Source organism: Triticum urartu, chromosome 5A (assembly GCF_056163025.1).
Source record: "Triticum urartu cultivar PI428250 chromosome 5A, HENAU_Tu73, whole genome shotgun sequence".
Taxonomy (NCBI): domain Eukaryota; kingdom Viridiplantae; phylum Streptophyta; class Magnoliopsida; order Poales; family Poaceae; genus Triticum; species Triticum urartu.
Window position 1 is genome coordinate 165,360,508 of NC_141877.1, and position 27,290 is coordinate 165,387,797.

General features: G+C 42.8%; 1 protein-coding gene across 1 annotated transcript; it reads right to left on the reverse strand.

The window, feature by feature from the left end:
• Positions 1-1,813: 1,813 nt before the first annotated feature.
• LOC125508290 (indole-3-pyruvate monooxygenase YUCCA1) lies at positions 1,814-8,549 on the reverse strand. Its single transcript, XM_048672949.2, has 4 exons — positions 7,582-8,549; positions 6,095-6,343; positions 5,353-5,475; positions 1,814-2,231 (listed from the first exon to the last, which is right to left on the reverse strand). Exons 1-4 carry the CDS (start codon positions 8,296-8,298, stop codon positions 2,025-2,027), a joined length of 1,296 nt encoding a protein of 431 aa, XP_048528906.1. The 5' UTR covers positions 8,299-8,549; the 3' UTR covers positions 1,814-2,024.
• Between the last annotated feature and the right edge of the window lie 18,741 nt (positions 8,550-27,290).

Consider the following 27,290-nt stretch of genomic DNA (forward strand, 5'->3'; position numbering starts at 1 on the left):
AAGTTCATTCAATTTTAAAAGAAGTTCATCCAATTTTAAAAAATAAAAATTAAATAGAACTAAGCTGTTCCAAATAAAACTGAAAAGGGAAGAAAGGGGAAAGGTGAAAAGAGAGAAGAAGATGAAATCACATCACGATAGGACGATAGGATTGGTTAATGTTGCATACTAAGGACCACGAGGTGGGCGGTTCGAAACACACCGCGCACCAGCTTTTGTGCGTTAAAAAGGAAAAAAGAAAGATGGGCCGAGCCAGTTTGAGGTGATGGTGTGCGCCCCTTTGCACAACGTACTATAACGGGCGCTTGTAGCGCCAAATAGGAGACGCTGAATTCAATTCCGCGCGCGGGTACAGGGATAATGATGATACACGAAATCACTAATTAAACAATACTCTTTTGCAAATGTCATTTCCACCTCCTCATGTTGTGACAAGTGTCACACAGAATGTCTTCGTACATCCGTTTATTCAAATTGTGTTATTTCTTACACCGTGTGTCCAAATCTCGAATCGTTTTCACCCTTGAATTTCCCACGTCGAGATCTTCAAAATTAGATCCTAAGTTGATAGGTTTCAATGATTTTTCTTTTCACAAAAAAACCGGACAAAAAGTCGGATGAAAAAACTGAACCGGGAGCACATGTACTTTTTTCCTTTTCCAAAGAAGGCGCGACCGTGCCTGTCGCGGAAGCAAATCCGTGCCTCTTTCGGAAAAAAAGAAAACACAATTTTCCCTTTTCGAGAGGCATGGCCGCGCCTCTCGCCGAAGGAAAAAAAACAAGTTTTTTCCCGTTTCCGAGAGGCACGGCTGTGCCTCTCGCAGAAACAAACATGTGCCTCTCATGGAAGAAAAAGAACACATTTTTTCTGTTTACGAGCTCGGAAGCAAATCCGTGCCTCTTGCGAAAGGAAATGAAAAAGAAAACACGTTCTTTCGCGATTTTTTTTGTTCAAAAGCTAAGAAAGACCGGTGGAAAAATCAAAAATCCACCCCCCCCCTCAAAAGCCATCTAAAAAGCCGAAAACGCATGGGGGAAAATAAAATAAAAATCAGAGAAAGTGCCCAGAGCGCAACATGTGGCGGTGGCAGATGGCGCGCCAAGTGGCGCTTTCTCATCTCACCCCAAGTGACCCTTGGGAAAGCTCCTGAACGAGCGCTCTTTGATTAGTAGCTCTCGACGATACAGGCTAATGACCACCCCATTAGACCGATTTGCGAACTTTTTGGCTGTCTTCTTTCATTTTTCTTTTCCCTTTTTCATAAGAATTTTTTAATTTTGGAAAGATATTTTGGTTTTGATGAACAATTATTTAAAGTAAAAACAATTTTTAAGATTCATGAAGATATTTTTTCAATTTCGTGGACATTTCCTGAATTTGTGAACATTTTTAATATTACTTATCATTTTTTTAACTTGGTGAACTTGTTTGAAATCTTGTACATATTTTTAAATTTGTGATTTAAAAAAATTTATGAAAGTTTTTGGAAATGCCAAAAAAGGTAGAATAAGTAAATAAAAAATAGAAGGAAAAAAACTGGACATGAGGGGGTGCTCTTTTTTTTTTTGCTGCGCCACCGCCACCATACGTGACATAGGGGAGGGGAGTTCCATCTATGTACGCCCATATTCTGAGGGTTCAAGTCACGTTTTCGGCCAGGTCCAATCGTGTATTGGGCAGGCGTGGTCATTTGGTACTGTGGCCTGGTACTTGGTAGTCGAGGCCGTGACAAAACTCCCACTACAAGGATATAGCACAAATTCCGCTCAAAAAAAGAAAAGAAAAGGATAGATCACAAATGCAATCCACATGAAAAGCACAAATGCACAATACTCCTACCGCATGACTGCACCTGCCACCTTGCATCTCACTGATTATTCCATACATATATTTGTACTATAACGTAGTAACTCTATATCAACCCATTAGACGGCTGGAGGTACATATATACACACGTTCCGAGTAACGCGCACACATTTCTCGAAAATGAAACTAGCGTAAGAGCATCGGCCTTGGCTAGGCTTCAAGCATTATTGTGAGCAGTGATATTCCTGGCGAGGGCCTCAGTCCACTGGTTGGCGATGTCAGCGGCGATTCTGGAGGCGTCATAGGAGGAACCCATGAGACCCCTCCTTGTGAAGCCCGTGGCATAGAGGCCGTTCTTGCCTCTCCAGCTGTGCGGGAATGCCATCCTCGGGAACCCATCACTCTGGCTGAAAAATTCGTCCTCCTGAAATATGCATGTGCATGACTATTTATATTTAGCATAAACAAATGGCGTCTGCTACAAATCAGCCGGATGACTTTCTAGAAAAATTATCCAGCTGGCTAGCCGTTCGATCTGGCGCCATCTGCCATTCGATCTAAGCAAGGCAGCTCGCTTGCGTCTTCTCTCCCTTTGATCCCTTTCAGCTCTCATCTTCTCTCCCTTTGATCCTGTTCAGCTCGTGACTTCTCTGAAGACAGCAATGTCCCCTCCACTGTGCAAGGAGGCCATGCTGTTGCTCCTACATGTGCGCTCGCCGAGACGGGAGCCAGAACATCTCCCTCAACTCCGGTGGCCGCCGTTGCCGTGCTGTGTTGCAACACCGCTACTGCTGTGGCGAGGCGTCTGATTGCAAGGGCTTCTGATGTGTGCTCGCTGGGACGCGCCAGGGAATCTCCCTCGTCTCCGGTGGCTCGCCACCGTCGTGCTGCGTTGCAACACTATCCGTGCTGCGGGTGGACGGAGCCGCCGGCGAGCGCTGCAGCGCAACTCCCAGATCCCGCCGGCACCCGCTGCGGGAACCACCAGGGATTGCTCCATGACAACACCGTCCGCGACGTCCCCGACGAAGCTTCATTGCAACTCCGCCGAAAGCTTCAATGCAGCTCCGACGAAGCTTCATTGCAGCCTCGGTGAAGTCCGTTCCGTCCCCCGTCGCGGCTTCAGCAGCCTGGCGGTGCTCCAATGTAGCCCGACAGTGCCACAAAAAAGCTTCAACGCAGCACCTCCGGCGTGTGCGTTGCAGCACCAACGACGAGCGGCGCCAGCCTTTGGCCTTCGTGCTGCCTTGCAACAGCGGTGGCAAGCACAGGCGGCGAGCCGTGCCTCGCCTGGTCTTGGTGTTGCGTTGCAGCTCCGGCGACTACAGTGGTCGGCTTCACCCTTCCTCTCGATTGGAACGGAAAAGAGGAGATTGGAAGAGGAAAAGAAATGAGGAGGGAGAACGAGTGGAGGAGAGGATGAGCGGAGAAGATAAGGCTGGTGGGGAGGCGGTGGACTCGCTCGTGTAGGGGACACGTGTCGTGCGGGTGACCCGGTTTACGCGACAATGTTTTTATCCGGTTGAAAACAAACATTTTCCTAAACAAATAGTATGCTGATGTATCTCCTATTTATCACCCAATCTGGTGGGCCAATCAAAGGTGTCCGCAGCCCATCATGAAATATGGCGGGCCAATGAAAAGACTTGTGCAGAATCTAATGTGGAAAACCATCCATTACACATGACATTGCTCATTAGAAGAACTCAACATAGACTCTACAACGTGAAATCAACTACATACCGAATACACTTGAGCATCAAATCTGGTGAGGCAGATGGGATGCATCAAGCAAGTCGTCCAGATGGGCCACCCTACAAAAGGTAGAGTGGGCAATGGGTGTGGTTGCAAGCACTGTTGCCATGCACATGATGATCACCAAAGATGCATGGCCCTCACCGCATCATTATGGGCCGGCATGTGCATCACACCTAACTCCAAGGAAGATCTCAACAAGAAAAACCTAACTCAAACGGAGGAAGGAAAAAAACCAGCAAGACCTCCGTCCCTTTTGGCAAGACTTTATCCTCCCTTTCCCAACAGTGAGGGCTGCGGTCTCCTTTGCATGGAGACACATCTACAGTTGCTAAGACGATTCCTTAACTGCCAATCATTTGATCATTGTCCTGTACTCCTGTTTCTGTAGTATGTTTTTTAGCATGGAATCATACCTCAATGATTGATGTGCGACAGTGCGAGTAGAACCCAACACCAAAATAGCATCGGTTTACTATATATTAAGTGTTATTAGGAAACGTGATATACACATGTTTCATATAGATTCCTTTCAGTTTCAATAATATTGTTTACTCATGTTTTCCTATGGCATCTGTCCTTGTTGCATGGACCAAACGCCCGAGCATGGGCTCCACTGCTGGACCAGCTCACTGTGCAACAACAACAGCAAGAATACAACTAGAAAAGAAAGAAATACACGCACGCATGAGATCAAGATCGACTTGACAGGAACATGCAAACAAAGAGCCGCCTATATGCGTGTTCTCCACCATTAGCTAGGACAGCTAGTTTACAAGATGAAAAGATTATTTAACATGACATGGACATATAGTAGCTAACAAATATGTGTCCAAGTCTACGCTAGACGCCATGATCGATGCAACTACGCAAGAAAGGGTGCAAGGAAATCAAGTACATGCTTGTAGCTATCACATCGATCACATACGTACAATGATACAAACACACACCAAGCCACACAGGACTTCTATATATGTAAAGTATACACGCTGCCCAAATTGACAACTCGTTGATTTTTAGCACGCAAAATCTATAGAACGAGTGCATAGCATAGTATAGTTCACGCATGTCTGTCAATCTTATATTGTCAATTTTTGGATGAGTTTCTGTGTCCCGATCGCCCTCTTGTTGGCATCATTGTCACTGCCCATGCCTTCCTATCTAAATCTAATACCTCCATCGAAATGACAAGGACTATACACACACCTCCGTTCCAAAATTGATAACCTCCCAGAAAGTGTGCAGCTAGACTTCTACAACTATTTCGCTCGTAAAACTAAAAAAAAGGATTTCTACAAATATGTAATCACGACTCCCTTAATCTCATAATATAAGATATTATTACAATCAATATGCATAGACATGATATATCATGATTAGTTAAATCACTCGTTAGATTAGTTATAAAAAATTCCACAATTGAAGGCGACTAGTGTTAAGTGTACGCCTGGGTCGTGCATTTTAGGACATACTCCGTCCGTTTTCATAATTCTTGTCGTAGTTTTAGGTCAACTTTGGACTAAATTACGACAGGATTTATGAAACGGGGAGAAGGGATTAGGGAGCAGTGCACGTACATATAGCGCATGCATGCGTCATTTTTCATGCATGACACAATCGGCGGAAGTCTCTAATTAATGTTCTGTATCAGCGTCTTTTCCCGAGGTTCAAAAAAGAAAAGAAGCGACGGTATTTTCCTCCATACTCTTGATCGTTGCATGGATGACTCACGACAGGATGCATGATGCTAATAAGTAGGACTGTACATGCACGTTCGCGTATGTACGTACCTTGAGCCATGATGGCACGTTGCTTTTGTACCCGGTGGCGAGGATGACAGCATCGAAGTCCTCCTTACGTCCGTCGGCAAATTCAACACCGCTCTCGGTGAACCGGTTTATTGCGGGGACCACCTGCGGAGAATCCCTCTTAGATTCACTTGGACACATCATCAAGTAAATGCAGTAGTACTATACTGGGCACACACGTACTACTGCCTCCGTTCCTAAATATTTGTCTTTTTAGACATATTTTAGAACGTACGGATGTATATAGACATATTTTAGAACGTAGATTCACTCATTTTGCTTCGTATGTAGTCATTTGTTGAAATCTCTAGAAAGACAAATATTTAGGAACGGAGGAAGTATATTAGAAAGAAATTTTAGTGGTATAATTTTTAAATCACGAAAATCTATATTTTTTTCATCTAATTTATGGTCAAATTTGAATTTTGGGAAATGGGCCTGCCTTATTCATTAGTTGGATGCTGCAATCCTAATACCCCATTAATTGAAAAATGTACTTTATGTTCTTTTTTTAAAACATATTCAATTAAGTTACTGATATTGTTTTCTGTTAGATTGATGCAATGCTCTTTCGCTTTAGTACTAGCAATTCTAGGTGGTCTACGAATCTGGATGTAATTTTTATTATTTCTGGCGTTCGTTGTACTGCCATGATTGAAGATGAATAGATCAACATTTTCTCGCAAAAAAAACATATCCAACTATGGATGATGTGATATTTTACCTTTATGTCGCCATCCCTGATCTTTCTCAAAGCTCCAATGTCAAGCACTGGTGTTTTCCCGGTTGATTTCTTGATTTGGAGCGGGCCAATCTTAGGTCGTTGGAGCCCGTATTTTTCAGTGTCTCCAAGTATCAACCTCGAGAAGAAGAGGAACAAGGCATCAACCCATTTCATGGGCAACCACTTGAGAAGGAATACTGAGAGGCCAAATGTTGAGATGCCTAGTATATCCCTAGGCAACACATGAAGCTACAAATTTACAAAAATAATAGCATGAGATATGCAAGTTTAGTTAAGCTATAAACCTGCATGATGTAAAGAAATGCAATTAATAGGTAAATGCTATAAATATCGTAATAAAATAGTTAAATCCTTTTATCTTAAAAGATGAAATAAATCGAGTAGTTTGTAGTTCCACTATCTTTGGGTTTTCTTGACATCTCCGTTGCCTAACATGGGTGCAACTGTTGAATGTTCTCACTAAATTCTGCAATGTTTTCTTTTGACATACATTATTTTATCGTGAATTGACATAGATTTTGATATTGCACTTATGAATAGCACAACACACTATTACTGAAATTTCCCCTGTTATTCTCAGTGTTCCGCGATCCTTGTCCAAACAGAAAACAACAACATGCAATGATCCTTTTCAGATTTTTTTTCGCCTACAAGTATCACATCGTTTTCTATAGAAGTCCGATGTTCCAAGTATTTTTTTTCTTCTCAGCCATTCGAGATTTATGATATATGTTCGACATTTATGATATATTTTCATAAAGGGATTTTATCGACTCAAACAGCGAATCAAGATGATACAACAACGATTGCTAAAACCCGACTTTTTTTCTGCTGCATGCAACGTCATTTTTATGCTGTCGCTGTTGATTTTGGTTTTGCATAGTATTATTGTGTCAACGCCTGCCGGAAGTCATGTAAAAAAAGACTCCTGGAAGTGGCAAGAATCTATTGAGTACTGTGAAAAAAGGAGAACACGTGGCAATATGAAATAGACTGATTGCACAAACAGTGACAGCCTGAAATACGAATTCTCTGTGGCAGCCTAAAATTGTGGAGAGACTAATTGCACTCGCACAAGTGCATTATTTCTGGTTGTTACTTGTATTAGGTGATGCTATCCTCTCCGTTCAAAAATTATTGTTATGGTTTTGGTTTAAATTTGAATTAAAACCACAACAATAATTTTGAAATGGATCGAGTACTATGTAATTTGAACTGTGCAGTAGCCCAGAGGCTGGCTCGCAGTGGCGCATCTTGGCTGGCCACGGTCACTGCTGGTTCTCATTTTTTGATCGCAAAAAGAAAAATTGAGATGCATCAAATTGTATTACTGTGTTGTCGTACAATTTTGATTCTCACCGATCTAAATTCGGCTGTACAAGCTAATGCACGAGTGTTATTTTTCTCCCCCTAGGTAAGCAATTGTTTTTGAGTGCAAATGTGTACGAGTAAATAAAAGCTTGTACCTTGTCCCTGACAACCATGGATGCCTTTGCGCCATTGTCGCAGAGGTCGAGGCTGACCTCCATGCCAGAGTTGCCGCAGCCAACAACGAGCACCTTCTTTCCCGTGAACTCGTCCCCTCTCTTGTAGGTGCTCGTGTGCATCACCGTGCCGCGGTAGACGTCCATTCCCTCCACACCGTCAGGCCACACAGGCTCCGCGTTCTCGCCGGTGGCCACTACGAGCCAGCGCGACATGAACTCCGTCGCCGTCGTTGTCATAGAGTCTTTGCCGGCGGCGGCGCAGGAGACTTCGACGGTGACCCTCCAGAAGCCGATGCCGGCGTCGTAGGCGGCAGCCCGGACGCGCGCGCCGAGGAGGGGTTCCACGGCGAAGGCTCGCGCGTAGCCGTCTAGGTAGGCGATGAACTGGTCCCTTGTTGGATACGGCGGCGTGCCCGGCGGGAAAGGCGCATGGGGGAGCTCGCAGAATTCCCGCGGCAGGTGAAGCCGCATCCGCTCGTAGGTGCGGTGCCGCCATGACGCCGCGACGCACGCGTCCCGCTCCAGCACCAGCGACGGCACCCCGCGAGCCTTGAGGCAGGCCGCCGTCGCCAGCCCGGACGGCCCCGCGCCGACGATCACCGGCCCCGGCACCCACACCCGTCTCGGGACATCCCCGTCTAGTAGGGCGGCGGAGGGCTGGGCGTCAAGCTGCAAGTCGCGGTGCGAGACTGGCATGGCGGATCGGACTCGGAGACGAGAGATCTTGATTCTTGAGGTAGCTGTTGGCGCGCCTCTCTAAAGTGTGAGCTTGTACTGGACATATGCACATATGTACCCGAAGCTACACCTCGAGCTATATATATACCTGTAGAGTGCAGCTGTGATCGAGTAGCGAGTGAGCTAGGAATTAATTACTAGATTGGGGTATGGATCCGTATGGACGAACGCATATGGATGGCATGGGCGGCGTATGAACCCAAGCTATCGGCCGATACGATACGGAGTGAGAGTGACGTACGTGTAGACGCCAAATTAAGCCTAGCTGCTTGCTATATATAGGAGTTAATGCCTGTGTAGCGTAGCGTAACAGGGCAGGGCCGTATCAGCCACGCCCATGCGACAACCATTTCGCGCGCCCACCAGCGTCAAGACAATGGCGCGGTGTCAACACCGGCCGGCATGCTCCCACCAGTGTCACACGGGCTCACCATTCCCCCCTTGGGTGCAGAGCAGGGAGGCAGCAGTGGCTGGTGATGGGTGCCACTAGACAGCGGTGGGCGGCACGACATGGTCACCAACCGAATGGTAGATTGGACACCGAGGAAGCGGTTCGGCCGTTCGGGCGACGGCGTTGCCTGCTAGCTGCATGCTGTGTGCGGTGCACGTAAATGGGGGCGGAGTAGGTCCTCTGGAGCTCAACGGCAATGGAGGTACGCCTTGGAGTGCCGCGAGCGAAGGCGGCGTGATGGAGAAGACTCTGTCTTCCGTTTCATTGCCACCCTTCAGCGAGAGGGGAGTCGGTTCCTACGATATGTGACGAACTGATGAGCATCGCTAGTGACTGCTGTACTGAGTTATAGCATCTTCAATGGATAATGCAAAGTTGGAGGGGGAAAACTAGGTGTCATATAATTTACATCATCAAAAGTGCATTTTACATCTTAAGAAAAGCAACTTCAACAGATGATGTATATTGATAATGTAAAAGTGCAACTTCAATTGATGATGCAAATTATAGATGTAAAACCGGCCGACGGCCGCGCGTCTATGTACAGCCGCACAATTTAAAATAAAAACATTCAGAGTTAAAACTAAAAAATTTCACTTGTCCATAATTTTAAATTATTACACAATTCATCAAACCCATAACATCAAATACAATAACAGTACAACAAAGTTCTTGCATAATATAACAAACAAATAATGAACTAGGCGGTTCTTTCACCATTCCACTTCTAGTACTCCTGCATCAAGTCTTTACTGAAGTTGATTGTGTGTATCGGAATATCAAATTTCATTGTATACGTTCATGAAATGTCTGACTCGCTCCTCTTTTCTCATGACATAACGCATATGCCTATGAGATCATATAAGGTGTAATCCAAATCCTAACCATGCTCATTCTCAATGATCATGCATAGCATGATCACGCAAGCAGTCATGATGTGCTAAAGGGTTTCTTTTATCCCTGAATCTAGACGGTCCTCGCACAGTAGCAAAATGGGATTGCAAAACCCCAAATGCTCTCTCAGCATCTTTTCTAGCCGCCGCTTGAGTATGGTGAAAGAAGAGTTCTTTTTACCTTGAGGGGTTTAGATTGGCTTGACAAAAGTACTTCACCTCGGATAGATTCCGTCGCAAGGTAGTATCCATAGTTGTATATGCGGCCATTTGCTTTAAATGTCACCAGTGGAGCTTCTCCATTGGCTAACTTAGCAAAAAAAAGGTGATTGGTCAAGCACATTGATGTTGTGCAAGATCCAGACATCCCAAAATATGAATACCAAATTCATGTTTCTTGATCGGCAACGACCTCAAAAATGATGGCGGCATCCTTCGAACGTCCCTTGAATTGTCCATGCCATGCTTTAGGACAATTTTTTCACGCAATCTCTCCATTAATGGCGCCCAAGCCGCTGGTTAATATAGGCGGCCTTACTCTTCACCTCCCATTCCTCTCTCGCCCGAATCCTATATCCCATACCTCCACCTGCGCTATGGCGCACAAGGATCATATGTCACTAGTCTTCTGGTTTGGTGAAGTTGACTCTGAGCCGGACGAGGTAGAAAATAAGGAGGAATGGGGTCTCATGGACATGGCCGTGAAGGAGTTGGCCACGGCGGATGCTGCCCCTGCGCCCGTCCCAGCTCCCATTCCCGCGCCGGCACCAGCGACCATCCCCGTGGCATTGACGGGCTGGTTGCCAAGCACCATCGCAACACTGGAAGCCGCATGTGTCAGCGAGGTCCCCGCGGACTTGCGCGAGCTCGTGTACGTGCCAGCGCCAGTGGCCCCACCTATCCTCGTGCGAACCCCAGCATCCACTGCGGCGCCGGTCCCCGTGCGCTTGCCTGCACCCGCCGCGCCCTGCTCGTGCGCGCGTCACATATACCCGTCTCGCCCCCTTGGTGTCATAGGACGCAGCCGTCGATCGCTACCTCGCAGCGCCGCGAGTCGTCGTCACCCCGCCCCGCGCCCGTCGATCGTGCGACGAATGGCCAAGTCCAGAATATTTTGGGCTGGCTTGAAGACTTGAACAATGGCGTATCGGAGGACGACAACACCGACGCAGTACGGCGCCTGCGCCGCCGCCGCAATTAGTTTTTTGTTTAATAATGTATCTCGATCGTATGGATGTAAAATCACAATGTGATTGAATGAAACATATGGTTTTGATCAACTTAGCATTTTTTATCTAAATGTACAGACTTATCAAATAAAATAATAATAAAAAACATCAACGTATTTCCCTGAATAAAACACTCATCGCAAAAATTTCAGATTGAATACCCGTATCCAAAGCGAGAGCTAGGTTCCTTCACCGCTAAGCCAAGGGAAAATGTGGCGCCCATGTTTTGTGCATCTCTTCATCACAAACGATTTTGCATGATGACCCATGTGCAACCAGCTACAAACAATTAAGATTTGCATATGTCATATTGGGTATATTGACATTTGTCAAATTGGAAAAATTAGCATTTTTGAATCTACTAACATTGCCATTTGTCAACCTTGTAACACTGCCATTTGTGATCCTTGAAAAAATCACTGCCATTTTTCAAATTTGGCAGCTAGAAATCAGCAGTAATGTCTTATTTTTGTAAACGAAATTCAGCAGTCGTCCTTTATACAAACAGTTCAACTCGACGGTTGACAGTTGCCAACCACGTACTGAAATAACTAGTTCAACTATATATACTAGCTAATTTTAAGTACATAGTACAGTTCAGCCATATCTGTAGTCAAATGAGCTGAACAAAATAGCCCCTAAATACTACTAATATGGAGGGGCTTTGTACTACTTCCAGCAACCTCTTCTCTGCCGAGCGTGCTCAGTAAGAGGAAGAGGAGGAGGAGCCTACCAACGGGTTGGGGAAGTGGAATACGGCGCTGTCGCTGCTACACCTTTAGTGAAGGCCAGCTCGAACGCCCTCCGTCGCTTCTGATGATCCCTCTCAAAGCTGCGGGACTCCTTGTAGATCTCCGCATTCCGCGCCTCTGCGGTGACGTGTGTTTTAGCCACAACAGTTATGACCCACAAGTATAGGGGATCAATCGTAGTACTTTGACAAGCAAGAGTGTCGAAACAATGAGTAGCAGAAGGAAGTGACAAGCGGTTTTCAGCAAGGTAATTTCTGCAAGCATTGATATTGTCGGTAACAAGTAGTTTGATAGCAAGATAATTTGTAACGAGCAAAGAATGGTAACGGTAGATAAAATGCAGCAAGGTAGCCCAATCCTTTTTGTAGAAAAGAACAGACCAAAACAATCTCTTATATTAAGCAAAGCGTTCTGGAGGGAACACAGAAATTTCATCTAGTCACTTTCATCATGTTGGTTTGACTCACGTTCACTACTTTGATAATTTGATATGTGGGTGGACTGGTGCTTGGGTGATATTCTTACTTGAAAAAGCCTCCCACTTATGATTAACCCCCTCGTAAGCATCTGCAACTACGAAAGAAGAATTAACATAACAATCTAACCATAGCATTAAGCATATGGATCCAAATCAGCCCCTTACGATATAACGCCTAAACTAGGGTTTAAACTTCTGTCACTCTGACAACCAATCATCTAATAACTACTCCACAATGCATTCCCTTAGACCCAAAGGTGGTGAAGTGTCATGTTGTCGACGTTCACATAACACCACTAAGGGAATCACAACATACATATCATCAAAATATCGAACGAATATCAAATTCACATGATTACTTGCAACATGACTTCTCCCGTGGCCTCAAGAACAAGGGCAACTACTCACAAATAATATTCATGCTCAAGATCATAGGGATATTGAATAACACAATGGATCTTAACATATAATCTTCCACCAAATAAACCATCTAGCATCAACTACAAGATGTAATCAACACTACTAGTCACCCACAGGTACCAATCTGAGGTTCCGGTACAAAGATTGAACACAAGAGATGAACTAGGGTTTTGAGATGAGATGGTGCTATTGAAGATGTTGATGAAGATTGGCCTCCCAAAGATGAGAGGGTTGTTGGTGATGACGATGGCCTCGATTTCCCCCTTCTGGAGGGAAGTTCCCCCGGCGGAATCGCTCCACCGAAGGGCAAAAGTGCTCCTACCCAAGTTCCACCTCGAGACGGTGGCGCTCCGTCCGGAAAGTCCTCTCTTTATTTTTTTCTAGGTCAAAAGACCTTATATACCAGAAGATGAGCACCAAAGGTGGGCTAGGGCCCCCACTACCCACCAGGGCACGCCCTGGTGCCTTGTGGGCACCTAATTGCCCCCTCTGGTAGTTCTTTTCTCCAATATTTATTATATATTCCAAAATAATTCTTCGTAAATTTTTAGCTCATTTGGAGATGTGCAGAATAGGTATCTCTGACATAGCCTTTTCAGGTCCAGAATTCCAGCTGCCGGTATTCTCCCTCTTTGTGTAAACCTTGCATATTATGAGAGAAAAGACATTAGAATTGCCCCACAAAGTGTTATAATGCATAAAAACACTATAAATAATAGTAGGAAAACATGGTGCAAAATGGACGTATCAACTCTCCCAAGCTTAGAACTCGCTTGTCCTCAAGCGAAAGTCGATATCGAAATTCATGTCCACATGTTTAGAGAGAGAGAGAAGTGTCAATAAAAAATACAGACATAGTAGCATCATGCTTATTATTATAACAACAATAAACTTTAACATAAAACTTTATCATATAACTTCTCATGAACAAGTAACAATTCGTGACAACATCGAAGTAGAAAGCATAAACTTTATTGAAAACTAACAAACTATGTTTTCAGTCAACTTTGCAACTACAATTCATCATACTTTCAGGAAGGGCCTCGTATCGAAGCCTTTTCACAAGTCCACATACTCAACCATCATGTAATCTTCTATGATTTCTAACACTCACAACATATAGATGAAGGAAATATGCCCTAGAGGCAATAATAAAGTTGTTATTTTATATTTCCTTATATCATGATAAATGTTTATTATTCATGCTAGAATTGTATTAACCGGAAACTTGATACATGTGTGGATACATAGACAAAACACCGTGTCCCTAGTAAGCCTCTACTGGACTAGCTCGTTAATCAAATATGGTTAAGTTTCCTAACCATAGACATGTGTTGTCATTTGATGAACGAGATCACATCATTAGGAGAATGATGTGATGGACAAGACCCATCCGTTAGCTTAGCATGTTGATCATTTAGTTTTATTGCTATTGCTTTCTTCATGTCAAATACATATTCCTTATACTATGAGATTATGCAACTCCCGGATACCGAAGGAATACCTTGTGTGCTATCAAACATCACAACAAAACTGGGTGATTATAAAGATGCTCTACATGTATCTCTGAAGGTGTTTGTTGGGTTGGCATAGATCGAGATTAGGATTCATCACTCCAAGTATCGGAGAGGTATCTCTGGGCCCTCTCGGTAATGCATATCATAATAAGCCTTGCAAGTAAAGTAACTAATGAGTTAGTTACAAGATGATGTATTACAGAATGAGTAAAGAGACTTGCCGGTAACGAGATTGAACTAGGTATGTGGATACCGATGATCGAATCTCGGGCAAGTAACATACCGATGGACAAAGGGAATAACGTATGTTGTCATAACGGTTCGACTGATAAAGCTCTTCATAGAATATTAGGAGCCAATATGAGCATCCAGGTTCCGCTATTAGTTATTGACCGGAGAAGTGTGTCGGTCATGTCTACATAGTTCTCGAACCCATGGGGTCCGCACGCTTAACGTTCGATGACAATTTAGTATTATATGAGTTATGTGATTTGGTGACCGAATGGTGTCCGGAGTCCTGGATGAGATCACAGATATGACGAGGAGTCTCAAAATGACCGAGAGGTAAATATTGATATATAGGACGATGGTATTCGTACACCAAAAGTGTTCCGGAGGGTACCAGGTGCTTATCGGGTCACCAGAAAGGAGTTTCGGGCACCCCAGCAAAGATATGGGCCTTATGGGCCAAGTGAGGGAACACACCAGCCCTGGTGCGCCCCTACAGAGGCCAGCCCTATGAGGAGGAGAAGGAAAGAGGGGAGGGCAAGGAAAGTGTGGATTAGGATTCCTACTTCCTTCCCTCTCCCCCCTCTTTCCTTCACCCTCGGTTATATATGGCAGGGGGTGCCCGGCTTGGGAGGGACTCCAAGTAGGATTCCTCATACTTGGGCGCCTCCTATGGATGATCCTCCCTCCCTCCCACCTATATATATGAAGGGTGGGGCTCCTAGTACACACCAGACAATTTCCTAGCCGTGTGCGGCGCCCCCTCCACCATTTACACCTCGGTCATATTTTCGTAGTGCTTAGGTGAAGCCCTATGGAGATCACTTCACCTTCACCGTCGTCCTAACGGAACTCATCTACTACCTCGACGTCTTGCTGGATCAAGAAGGCGAGGGACGTCACCGAGCTGAACATGTGCAGAACACGGAGGTGCCGTGCATTCGGTACTTGATTGGTTGAAGCGCGAAGAGGTTCGACTACATCAACCGCGTTGTGAAACGCTTCCGCTTATGGTCTATGAGGGTACATAGACACACTCTTCCCCTCGTTGCTATGCATCTCCTAGATTGATATTGTGTGAGCATAGGATTTTTTTGAAATTGCATGCTACGTTTCCCAACAGTGGCATCCGAGCCAGGTCTATGCGTAGATGATATGCATGAGTAGAACACAAAGCGTTATGGGTGGTGATCATCATACTGCTTACCACCAATGTCTTATTTTGATTCGGTGGTATTGTTGGATGAAGCGGCCCGAACCAACCTTACATGACCACGTTCATGAGACCGGTTCCACCGACAGACATGCAACTAGTTTTGCATAAAAGTGGCCGGCGGGTGTCTATTTCTCCTACTTTAGTTGAATGGAATTTGAGTGCGGCCGGTCCTTGTTGAAGGTTAAAACAACAAACTTGATAAATCACCGGTGTGGTTTTGATGCGTAGGTAAGAACAGTTCTTGCTAGAAGCCCGTAGCAGCCATGTAAAACTTGCAACAACAAAGTAGAGGACGTCTAACTTGTTTTTGCAGGGCATGTTATGATGTGATATGGTCAAGACATGATGTGATATACGTTATTGTATGAGATGATCATGTTTTGTAAAAGTTACTCGCAACCGGCAGAAGCCTTATGGTTGTCTCTTTATTGTATGAAATGCAAACACCATGTAATTGCTTTACTTTATCACTATGCATTAGAGATAGTTGTAGAAGCAATAGTTGGCGAGACGACCACGATGCTGCGATGGAGATCAAGGTGTCAAGCCAGTGACGATGGAGATTATGACGATGCTTTGGAGATGGAGATCAAAAGCACAAGGTGATGATGGCAATATCATGTCACATATTTGAAGGAAATATGCCCTAGAGGCAATAATAAAGTTGTTATTTCATATTTCCTTATATCATGATAAATGTTTATTATCCATGCTAAAATTGTATTAACCGAAAACTTGATACATGTGAGGATACATAAACAAAACACAGTGTCCCTAGTAAGCCTCTACTGGACTAGCTCGCTAATCAAAGATGGTTAAGTTTCCTAACCATAGACATGTGTTGTCATTTGATAAACGGGATCACATCATTAGAGAATGATGTGATGGACAAGAACCATCTGTTAGCTTAGCATAATGATCGTTTAGTTTCATTGCTATTGCTTTCTTCATGACTTATACATGTTCCTCTGACTATGAGATTATGTAACCCCCGAATACCGGAGGAACACCTTGTGTGCTATCAAACATCACAACGTAACTGGGTGATTATAAAGATGCTCTACAGGTGTCTCCGAAGGTGTTTGTTGAGTTGGCATAGATCGAGATTAGGATTTGTCACTCTGTGTATCAGAGAGGTATCTCTGGGCCCTCTCGGTAATGCACATCACTATAAGCCTTGCAAGTAATGTGACTAATGAGTTAGTTACGGGATGGTGCATTACGGAACGAGTAAAGAGACTTACCGGTAATGAGATTGAACTAGGTATGTGGATACCGACGATCGAATCTCGGGCAAGTAACATACCGATGACAAAGGGAATGACATATGCTATTATACGGTTTGACCGATAAAGATCTTCGTAGAATATGTAGGAGCCAATATGAGCATCCAGGTTCCGCTATTGGTTATTGACCGGAGATGTGTCTCGGTCATGTCTACATAGTTCTCAAACCCGTAGGGTCCGCACGCTTAATGTTCGATGACAATTTATATTATGAGTTATGTGATTTGATGCCCGGAGTTTTTTCGGAGTCCTGGATGAGATCACAGACATGACGAGGAGTCTCGAAATAGTCGAGAGGTAAAAATCGATATATTGGAAGGCTATATTCGGACATCGGAATGGTTCCGAATGATTCAGGTATTTTTCGGAGTACCGGAGAGTTACGGGAATTCGCCGGGGGAAGTTAATGGGCCTTATTAGGCTTTAGTGGAGAGAGGGAAGAAGGGCCACAAGGTGGCACGCACCTCCCCCTGCCCAAACCAAATTGGAAAAGGGTGGGGGAGCGGTCCCCCTTTCCTTCTTCCTCTCCCTCCTTTCCTTCTTTCCTACTCCGAAAAGGAAAGAGAATCCTACTAGGACTTGGGAGTCCTAGTAGGACTCCCTACACTTGGCGCGCCCCTAGGAGGGCCAGCCTCTCTCCCTCCCTCCTTTATATACGTGGGCATGGGGAACCCCAAAGGCACTCAAAGATTGATCTTAGTCGTGTGCGGTGCCCCCCTCCACAGTGACACACCTCGATCATATCATCGTAGTGCTTAGTCGAAGCCCTGCACCGGTAACTTCATCATCACCGTCGCCACGCCGTCATGCTGACGTAACTCTCCCTCGTCCTCAACTGGATCAAGAGCTCGAGGGACGTCGTCGAGCTGAGCGTGTGCTGAACACGGAGGTGCCGTACGTTCGGTGCTAGGATCGGTTGAATCGCGAAGACGTCCGACTACATCAACCGCGTTACTAAATGCTTCCGCTTTCGGTCTACGAGGGTACGTGGACACACTCTCCCGTCTTGTTGCTATGCATCTCCTAGATAGATCTTGTGTGATCGTAGGTTTTTTTTTTGAAATACCGCATTCCCCAACAGTGGCATCCGAGCCAGGTCTATGCGTAGATGTTATATGCACAAGTAGAACATAATGAGTTGTGGGCGATAATAGTCATAGTGCTTACCAGCAACGTCTTACTTTGATTTGGCGGTATTGTTGGATGAAGCGGCCCAGACTGACATTACATGACCATGTTAATGAGACTGGTTCTACCGACGTGCTTTGCACACATGTGGCTGGCGGGTGTCTGTTTATCCAACTTTAGTTGAATCGAGTTTGACTACGCCCGGTCCTTGTTGAAGGTTAAAACAACACACTTGACGAAAAATCATTGTGGTTTTGATGTGTAGGTAAGAACAGTTCTTGCTAGAAGCCCGTAGCAGCCACGTAAAACTTGCAACAACAAAGTAGAGGACATCTAACTTGTTTTTGCACGGCATGTTGTGATGTGATATGGTCAAGACGTGATGAGATATAAATTGTTGTATGAGATGATCATGTTTTGTAAAAGTTATTGGCAACTGGCAGGAGCCTTATGGTTGTCGCTTTATTGTATGAAATGCAATCGCCATGTAATTGCTTTACTTTATCACTAAGCGGTAGCGATAGTCGTAGAAGCAATAGTTGGCGAGACAGCAACGATGCTACGATGGAGATCAAGGTGTCAAGCCGGTGATGATGGTAATCATGATGGTGCTTCGGAGATGGAGATCAAAAGCAGAAGATGATGATGGCCATATCATATCACTTATTTTGATTGCATGTGATTTTTATCCTTTATGCATCTTATTTTGCTTAGTACAGCGGTAGCATTATAAGATGATCCCTCACTAAATTTCAAGCTATAAGTGTTCTCCCTGAGTATGCACCATTGCTATAGTTCGTCATGCCGAGACGCCACGTGATGATCGGGTGTGATAAGCTCTACGTTCACATACAACGGGTGCAAGCCAATTTTGCATGTGCAGAATACTCGGGTTAAACTTGATGAGCCTAACATATGCAGATATGGCCTCGGAACACTGAGACCGAAAGGTCAAACGTGAATCATATAGTAGATATGATCAACATAGTGATGTTCACCATTGAGAACTACTCCATCTCACGTGATGATCGGACATGGTTTAGTTGATATGGATCACGTGATCATTTAGATGACTAGAGGGATGTCTATCTAAGTGGGAGTTCTTAAGTAATATGATTAATTGAACTTTAATTTATCATGAACTTAGTCCTGATAGTATTTGCATATCTATGTTATAGATCAATAGCTCACGTATAGCTCCCCTGTTTTATTTTGGATATGTTCCTAGAGAAAACTAAGTTGAAAGATGATAGTAGCAATGATGCGGACTAGATCCATGATCCGGGATTATCCTTGTTGCTGCACAGAAGAATTATGTCCTTTATGCACCACTAAGTGACAGACCTATTGCAGGAGCAGATGCAGATGTTATGAACATTTGACAAGCTCGATATGATGACTACTTGATAGTTATTTCACAATGCTTTACGACTTAGAACCAGGATTTAAAAAATGTTTTGAATGCCACGGAGCATATGAGATGTTTCAAGAGTTGAAATTGGTATTTCAGACTCATGCCCGTGTCAAGAGGTATAAGACCTCTGACAAAGTACTTTGCCTACAAAATGGAGGAGAATAGCTCAGCTAGTGAGCATGTGCTCAGAATGTCTGGGTACTACACTCACTTGAATCAAGTGGGAGTTAATCTTCCAGATAAGATAGTGATTGACGGAGTTCTCTAGTCACTATCACCAAGTAATAGGACTTCGTGATGAACTATAATATGCAAGGGATGACGTAATGATTCCCAAGCTCTCCGCGATGCTGAAACCAGCGAAGGTAGAAATCAAGAAAAAACATCAAGTGTTGATGGTTAACATGACCACTAGTTTCAAGAAAAGGGGCAAAGGAAAGAAAGGGAACTTCAAGAAGAATGGCAAGCAAGTTGCCACTCCCATGAAGAAGCCCAAAGCTAGACCCAAGCCTGAAACTAAGTGCTTCTACTGCAAAGGAAATGGTCACTAGAAGCGGAACTGTCCCAAAGACTTGGTAGATAAGAAGGATGGCAAAGTAAACAAAAGTATATATGATATACATGTTATTGATGTGTACTTTAGTAACATTCATAGTAGCCCCTGGGTATTTGATACTGGTTCAGTTGCTATGATTAGTAACTTGAAACAGGAGTTACAAAATGAATAGAGACTATTCGAGGGTGAGGTGACGATGTGTGTTGGAAGTGATTCCAAGGTTGATAAGATCACCATGGCATGCTCCCTTTACCTTCGGGATTAGTGTTGAACCTAAAATAAATGTTATTTGGTGTTTGCGTTGAGCATAATATGATTGGATCATGTTTATTGCAATACGGTTATTGATTTAAGTCATAGAATAATTGTTATTATGTTTACATGAATAAAACCTTCTGTGGTCATACACCCGAGGTGAATGGTTTATTGAATCTCGTTCGTAGTGATACACATATTCATAATATTGATGCCAAAATATGCAAAGTTGATAATGATAGTGCAACATACTAGTGGCACTGCCGTTTAGGTCATATTGGTGTAAAGCGCATGAAGAAACTCCATGCGAATGGGCTTTTGGAATCAGTTAATGCTTGCGAACCATGCCTCATGGGCAAGATGACTAAGACTCCGTTCTCCGGAACAATGGAGCGACCAACTGACTTATTGGAAATAATACATACTAATGTATGCGGTCCGATGAGTGTTGAGGCTCGCGGCGGGTATCATTATTTTCTGACCTTCACAGATGATTTGAGCATATATGGATATATATACTTGATGAAGCATAAGTTTGAAACATCTGAAAAGTTCAAAGAATTTCAGAGTGAAGTGGAAAATCATCGTAACAAGAAAATAAAGTTTCTATGATCTGATCGTGGAGGTGAATATTTGAGTTATGAGTTTGGCCTTCATCTAAAAATAATGTGGAATAAGTTTCACAACTCACGCCACCTAGAACACCACAGTATAATGGCGTGTCGGAACATCGTAACCGTACTTTATTAGATATGATGCGATCTATGATGTCTCTTACCGATTTACCACTATTGTTTTGGGGTTATACATTAGAGATAGCTACATTCACGTTAAATAGGACACCATCTAAATCCGCTGAGATGACACCATATGAAGTGTGGTTTGGCAAGAAACCCAAGTTGCGTTTCTTAAAGTTTGGGGCTGCGGTGCTTATGTGAAAAAGCTTCAACCTGATAAGCTCGAACCCAAATCGGATAAATTTGTCTTCATAGGATACCCAAAGGAGACTGTTGGGTACACCTTCTATCACAGATCCAAAGGCAAGATATTCATTGCTAAGAATGGATTCTTTCTAGAGAAGGAGTTTCTCTCGAAAGAAGTGAGTGGGAGGAAAGTAGAAATTGATGAGGTAATTGTACCTTCTCCCGAATTGGAAAGTAGTTCATCACAGAAATTAGTTCCAGTGATTCCTACACCAATTAGTGAGGAAGCTAATGATGATGATCATGAAACTTATGATCAAGTTACTACCGAACCTCGTAGGTCAACCAGAGTACGATCCGAACTTGATGAGGTACGGTAATCCTGTACTGGAGGTCATGTTACTTGACCATGATGAACCTACGAACTATGAGGAAGAGATGATGAGCCCAGATTTCACGAAATGGCTTGAGGCCATGAAATTTGAGATGTGATCCATGTATGAGAAAAAAGTGTGGACTTTGGTTGACTTGCCCGATGATCGGCAAGCCATAGAGAATAAATGGATCCTCAAGAAGAAGACTGACGCTGACGGTAATATTACTGTCTACAAAGCTTGACTTGTTACAAAAGGTTTTTGACAAGTTCAAGGAGTTGACTATGATGAGACCTTCTCACCCGTAGCGATGCTTAAGTCTGTCCGAATCATGTTAGCAATTGCCGCATTTCATGATTATGAAATTTGGCAAATGGATGTCAAAACTGTATTCCTTAATGGATATCTTAAAGAAGAGTTGTATATGATGCAACCAGAAGGTTTTGTCGATCCTAAAGGTGCTAAAAAAGTGTGCAAGCTCCAGCGATCCATTTATGGACAGGTGCAAGCCTCTCGGAGTTGGAATATATGCTTTGATAGTGTGATCAAAGCATATAGTTTTATACAGACTTGCGGTGAAGCCTGTATTTACAAGAAAGTGAGTGGGAGCACTACAACCTTTTTGATAAGTATATGTGAGTGACATATTGTTGATCAGAAATGATGTAGAATTTTTTGGAAAGCATAAAGGAGTGTTTGAAAGGAGTTTTTTTAGAAAGACCTCGGTGAACCTGCTTACACATTGAGCATCAAGATCTATAGAGATAGATCAAGACGCTTGATAAGATTTTTTCAATGAGTTCATACCTTGACAAGATTTTGAAGTAGTTCAAAATGGAACAGTCAAAGAAGGAGTTCTTGCCTGTGTTGCAAGGTGTGAAGTTGAGTAAAGACTCAAAACCCGACCACGGCAGAAAATAGAAAGAGAATGAAAGTCATTCCCTATGCCTCACTCATAGGTCATATAAAGTATGCTATGCTGTGTACTAGACCTATTGTGTACCTCACCATGAGTTTGGCAAGAGGGTACAATAGTGATACAGGAGTGGATTACTGGACAACGGTCAAAATTATCCTTAGTGGAATAAGGATATTGTCGGTGAGAACGACACCTATGGGATCACAGGGAATCCCTTATACGGTTGGCGGGCGCGGGGCTGTGGAAAGAGCAGGTTTAGAAGATCAACAGAGGTGAATTTATCCAGGTTCGGGCCGCAAGTGATGCGTAATACCCTGATACGTCTCCAACGTATCTATAATTTTTGATTGCTCCATGCTATATTATCTACTATTTTGGATGTTTATGGGCTTTATTATACACTTTTATATTATTTTTGGGACTAACCTATTAACCCAGAGCCCAGTGCCAGTTTCTGTTTTACCTTGTTTTAGGGTTTCGAAGAAAAGGAAAACCAAACGGAGTCCAATTGACTTGAAACTTCACGGAACCCATTTTTGGAAGGAAAGAAGCCCAGAAGACTTGAAGTGCATGTAAGGGAAGCTTCGAGGAGGCCACGAGGTAGGGGGGCACGCCCACCCCCCTATGGCGCGCCTTCCACCCTCGTGGGCCCCTCGTGCCCTCCCTGACGTACTTCTTCCGCCTATATATCTCCATATACCCTAAAAACATCCGGGAACACAATAGATCGGGAGTTCCACCGCCAGAAGCCTCCGTAGCCACCGAAAGCCAATCTAGACCCGTTCCGGCACCCTGCCGGAGGGGGCAATCCCTCTCCGGTGCCCATCTTCATCCTACGCCTCCTACGGATTGATAAACCTTAGGTCATCCACTTGAGGGAAATTTGCTACTGTCCTACAAACCTCTGCACTTGGAGGCCCAACAACGTCTACAAGAAGAAGGTTGTGTAGTAGACATAAAGCTCTTTTCTGACGCTGTTGCCGGGGAGGTTAGCGCTTGAAGGTATATCTTTAGATCTTGCAATCGAGTCTTTTAGTTTCTTGTTTTTATCACTAGTTTAGTTTATAAAAGAAAACTATAAAAAAATGGAATTGAGTTTGTCTCATACGCTTCACCTTTTTAATATCTTTCGTGAGTATGATGGAAAGGATAATTGTGCTCAAGTGCTAGAAGAAGAAATCTATAAAATGTTAGGCACTAAATATTTGAATGATGAGCATGATTGCAATGTTGTTAGTATGAATTCCTTGAATATCCATGATGCTAATGATATGCAAAGCCACAAGCTTGGGGAAGCTATGTTTGATGAAGATGATATTTTTTGTCCCCCAAGTTTTGATGAGCAAATTTATTATGATGAAAGCATTCCTCCTATTTATGATGATTATATTGATGAAAGTGGATTTGGAGAGGTCATGACTTTATTTTGTGATGAATCCACTATTCCGGAAGAGGTTCCAATTGATTATGAGAACAAAGTTGCTATCTATGATGATTATTGTGATGACTTGTATGCTATAAAGAATAATGATATCCATGAAACTTGTCATCATGATTTTAGTTTTCAATTGGATTATGCCTCACATGATAATTATTTTGTTGAGTTTGCTCCCACTATTATTCATGAGAAGAATTTTGCTTATGTGGAGAGTAGTAAATTTTCTATGCTTGTAGATCATGAAAAGAATGCTTTAGGTGCTGGTTATATTGTTGAATTCATTCATGATGCTACTGGTGCTGGTTATATTGTTGAATTCATTCATGATGCTACTGAAAATTATTATGAGGGAGGAATATATGCTTGTAGTAATTGCAATAATATCAAGTTTCCTCTCTATGTGCTTAAAGTTTTGAAGTTATGCTTGCTTTACCTTCCTATGCAAGTTGATTCTTGTTCCCATAAGTTGTTTGCTCACAAAATCCCTATTCATAGGAAGTGGGTTAGACTTAAATATGCTAGTCATATTCTTCATGATGCTCTCTTTATGTTCCAATTCTTATCTTTTATGTGAGCATCGTTGAAATCATCATGCCTAGCTAGGGGCGTTAAACGATAGCGCTTGTTGGGAGGCAACCCAACTTTATTTTTGTCCCTTGACTTTTGCTCCTGTTTAGTAATAAATAATTTATCTAGCCTCTTTTATGATTGAGTTTTTTGTTTTAATTTGTGTTTGTGCCAAGTAGAACCGTTGGGAAGACTTGGGGAAAGTCTTGTTGATCTTGCTGTAAAAAACAGAAACTTTAGCGCTCACGAGAATTGCTGCCATTTTTTATTGGAGAGTGATATTTAGTTAATTCTTTTTGCAGATGATTAATAGATAAATTCCTCACGTCCAGAAAGTTATTTTAGAATTTTTGGGGTTCCATAAGTTTGCTTTAGTTACAGATTACTACAGACTGTTCTGTTTTTGATAGATTCTGTTTTTCGTGTGTTGTTTGCTTATTTTAATGAATGTATGGCTAGTAAAAGAGTTTATAAACCATAGAGAAGTTGGAATACATTAGTTTTAACACCAATATAAATAAATAATGAGTTCATTACAGTACCTTGAAGTGGAGTTTTGTTTTCTTTCGCTAACGGAGCTCACGACTTTTCTACTTTAAGTTTTGTGTTGTGAAGTTTTCAAGTTTTGGGTAAAGATTCGATGGACTATGAAATGAGGAGTGTCAATAGCCTAAGATTGGGGATGCCCAAGGCACACCAAGGTAATATTCAAGGACAACCAAGAGCCTAAGCTTGGGGATGCCCCGGAAGGCATCCCCTCTTTCGTCTACTTCCATCGGTAACTTTACTTGGAGCTATATTTTTATTTAGCACATGATATGTGTTTTGCTTGGAGCATCAATTTATTTTGTTAGGATTTACTTTATTTATTTATAACATTGTTTTGAATCTTTTATTTCAATAAAAGTGGCATTGATAGCCTTTACTATGCCTATTTTACAAGTCTTCATGTTGCTGTTTGAAAACAGAAAGTTTACCGCTGTTGCAATAATTCCCTAGAAAATTCAGAATGCGATAAAATGTTGAAACCTTTTGCATATTAAGATCTGATAAATTTACTACAGTGGGAATTTTCTTTTATATTTTTTGGAGCTAGGGAAGTATGGATGTTGCTTCATTCTTTACAGACTGTCCTGTTTAGGAAGATTGTTGTTATGTTTGCATTGTTTGCATATGTTTGCTTCTTTAATGATTCTATTTGAGGATAGGACTATTAAATATGCAGAGGCATTTAGTATGCAATGTTGAATAATAATTTTAGTGATTTGCTACAGTAGAGTATGATAAGGTTTTGGCAATGGTTCATACTAACTTATCTCACGAGTCCTTGTTGAGTTTTGTGTGGATGAAGCTTTTGAGATTTAGGGAGACCGTGATATGAGAGGAATTAAGGAGACACAAAAGCTCAAGCTTGGGGATTCCCAAGTCACCCCAAGATAATAATTCAATAAGTCTCAAGCGTCTAAGCTTGGGGATGCCCCGGTTGGCATCCCACCTTTCTTCTTCAACAATTACCGGTTAGTATCGGTTGATCCTAAGTTTTTGCTTTTTCACATGATGTTTGCTATTCTTAGATGTCCTTTTCTTTTGTTTTGCTTGCTGTTTGAATAAAATACCAAGATCTGAAATTATTAATGTTAGAGAGTCTTCACATAGCTGCATAATTATTCGACTACTCATTGATCTTCACTTATATCTTTCGGAGTAGTTTGTTGTTGCTCTAGTGCTTCACTTATATCTTTTTAGAGCATGGTGGTAGTTTTATTTTGAAGAAATAGATGAACTCTCATGCTTCACTTATATTATTTTCAGAGTCCTAAACAGCATGGTAATTTTCTTTGGTTATGAAACTAGTCCTAATATGATGGGCATCCAAGAGGGATATAACAAAAACTTTCATATAGAGTATTGAATACTAAGAGAAGTTTGATGCTTGATGATTGTTTTGAGATAAGGAGATGGTGATATTAGAGTCATGCTAGTTGAGTAGTTGTGAATTTGAGAAATACTTGTGTTAAAGCTTGTGATTCCCGTAGCATGCACGTATGGTGAACCGTTATGTGATGAAGTCGAAGCATGATTTATTTATTGATTGTATTCCTTATGAGTGGCGGTCGGGGACGAGCGATGGTATTTTCCTACCAATCTATCCCCTAGGAGCATGCACGTAATACTTTCCTTTGATAACTTGTAGATTTTCGCAATAAGTATATGAGTTCTTTATGACTAATGTTGAGTCCATGGATTATACGCATTCTCACCCTTCCACCATTGCTAGCCTCTCTAATACTGCACACCTTTCGCCGGTATCATACACCCACTATATACCTTCCTCAAAACAGCCACCATACCTACCTATTATGGCATTTCCATGGCCATTCCGAGATATATTGCCATGCAACTTTTCACCGTTCCGTTTATTATGACACGCTCCATCATTGTCATATTGCTTTGCATGATCATGTAGTTGACATCGTATTTGTGGCAAAGCCACCGTTCATAATTCTTTCATACATGTCACTCATGAGTCATTGCACATCCCGGTACACTGCCGGAGGCATTCATATAGAGTCATATCTTGTTCTAAGTATCGAGTTGTAATTCGTGAGTTGTAAGTAAATAAAAGTGTGATGATCATCATTATTAGAGCATTGTCCCAGTGAGGAAAGGATGATGGAGACTATGATTCCCCCATAAGTCGGGATGAGACTCCAGACGAAAATAAATAAATAAAAGAGGCCAAAGAAGGCCAAATAAAAAAAGAGGCCATAAAAAAAGAGAAAGGCCCAAATAAAAAAAATAAAAAATGAGAGAAAAAGAGAGAAGGGGCAATGCTACTATCCTTTTACCACACTTGTGCTTCAAAGTAGCACCATGATCTTCATGATAGAGAGTCTCCTATGTTG

Coding starts and splice junctions, on each gene's coding strand:
- LOC125508290 (XM_048672949.2), bottom strand. CDS start 8,298: ATGCCAGTCTCGCACCGCGACTTGCAGCTTGACGCCCAGCCCTCCGCC. Junction 6,344..7,581: donor CCATGGTTGTCAGGGACAAG/GTACAAGCTTTT, acceptor GTAAATTTGTAG/CTTCATGTGTTGCCTAGGGA. Junction 2,232..5,352: donor ACGTGCCATCATGGCTCAAG/GTACGTACATAC, acceptor TGCATATTTCAG/GAGGACGAATTTTTCAGCCA.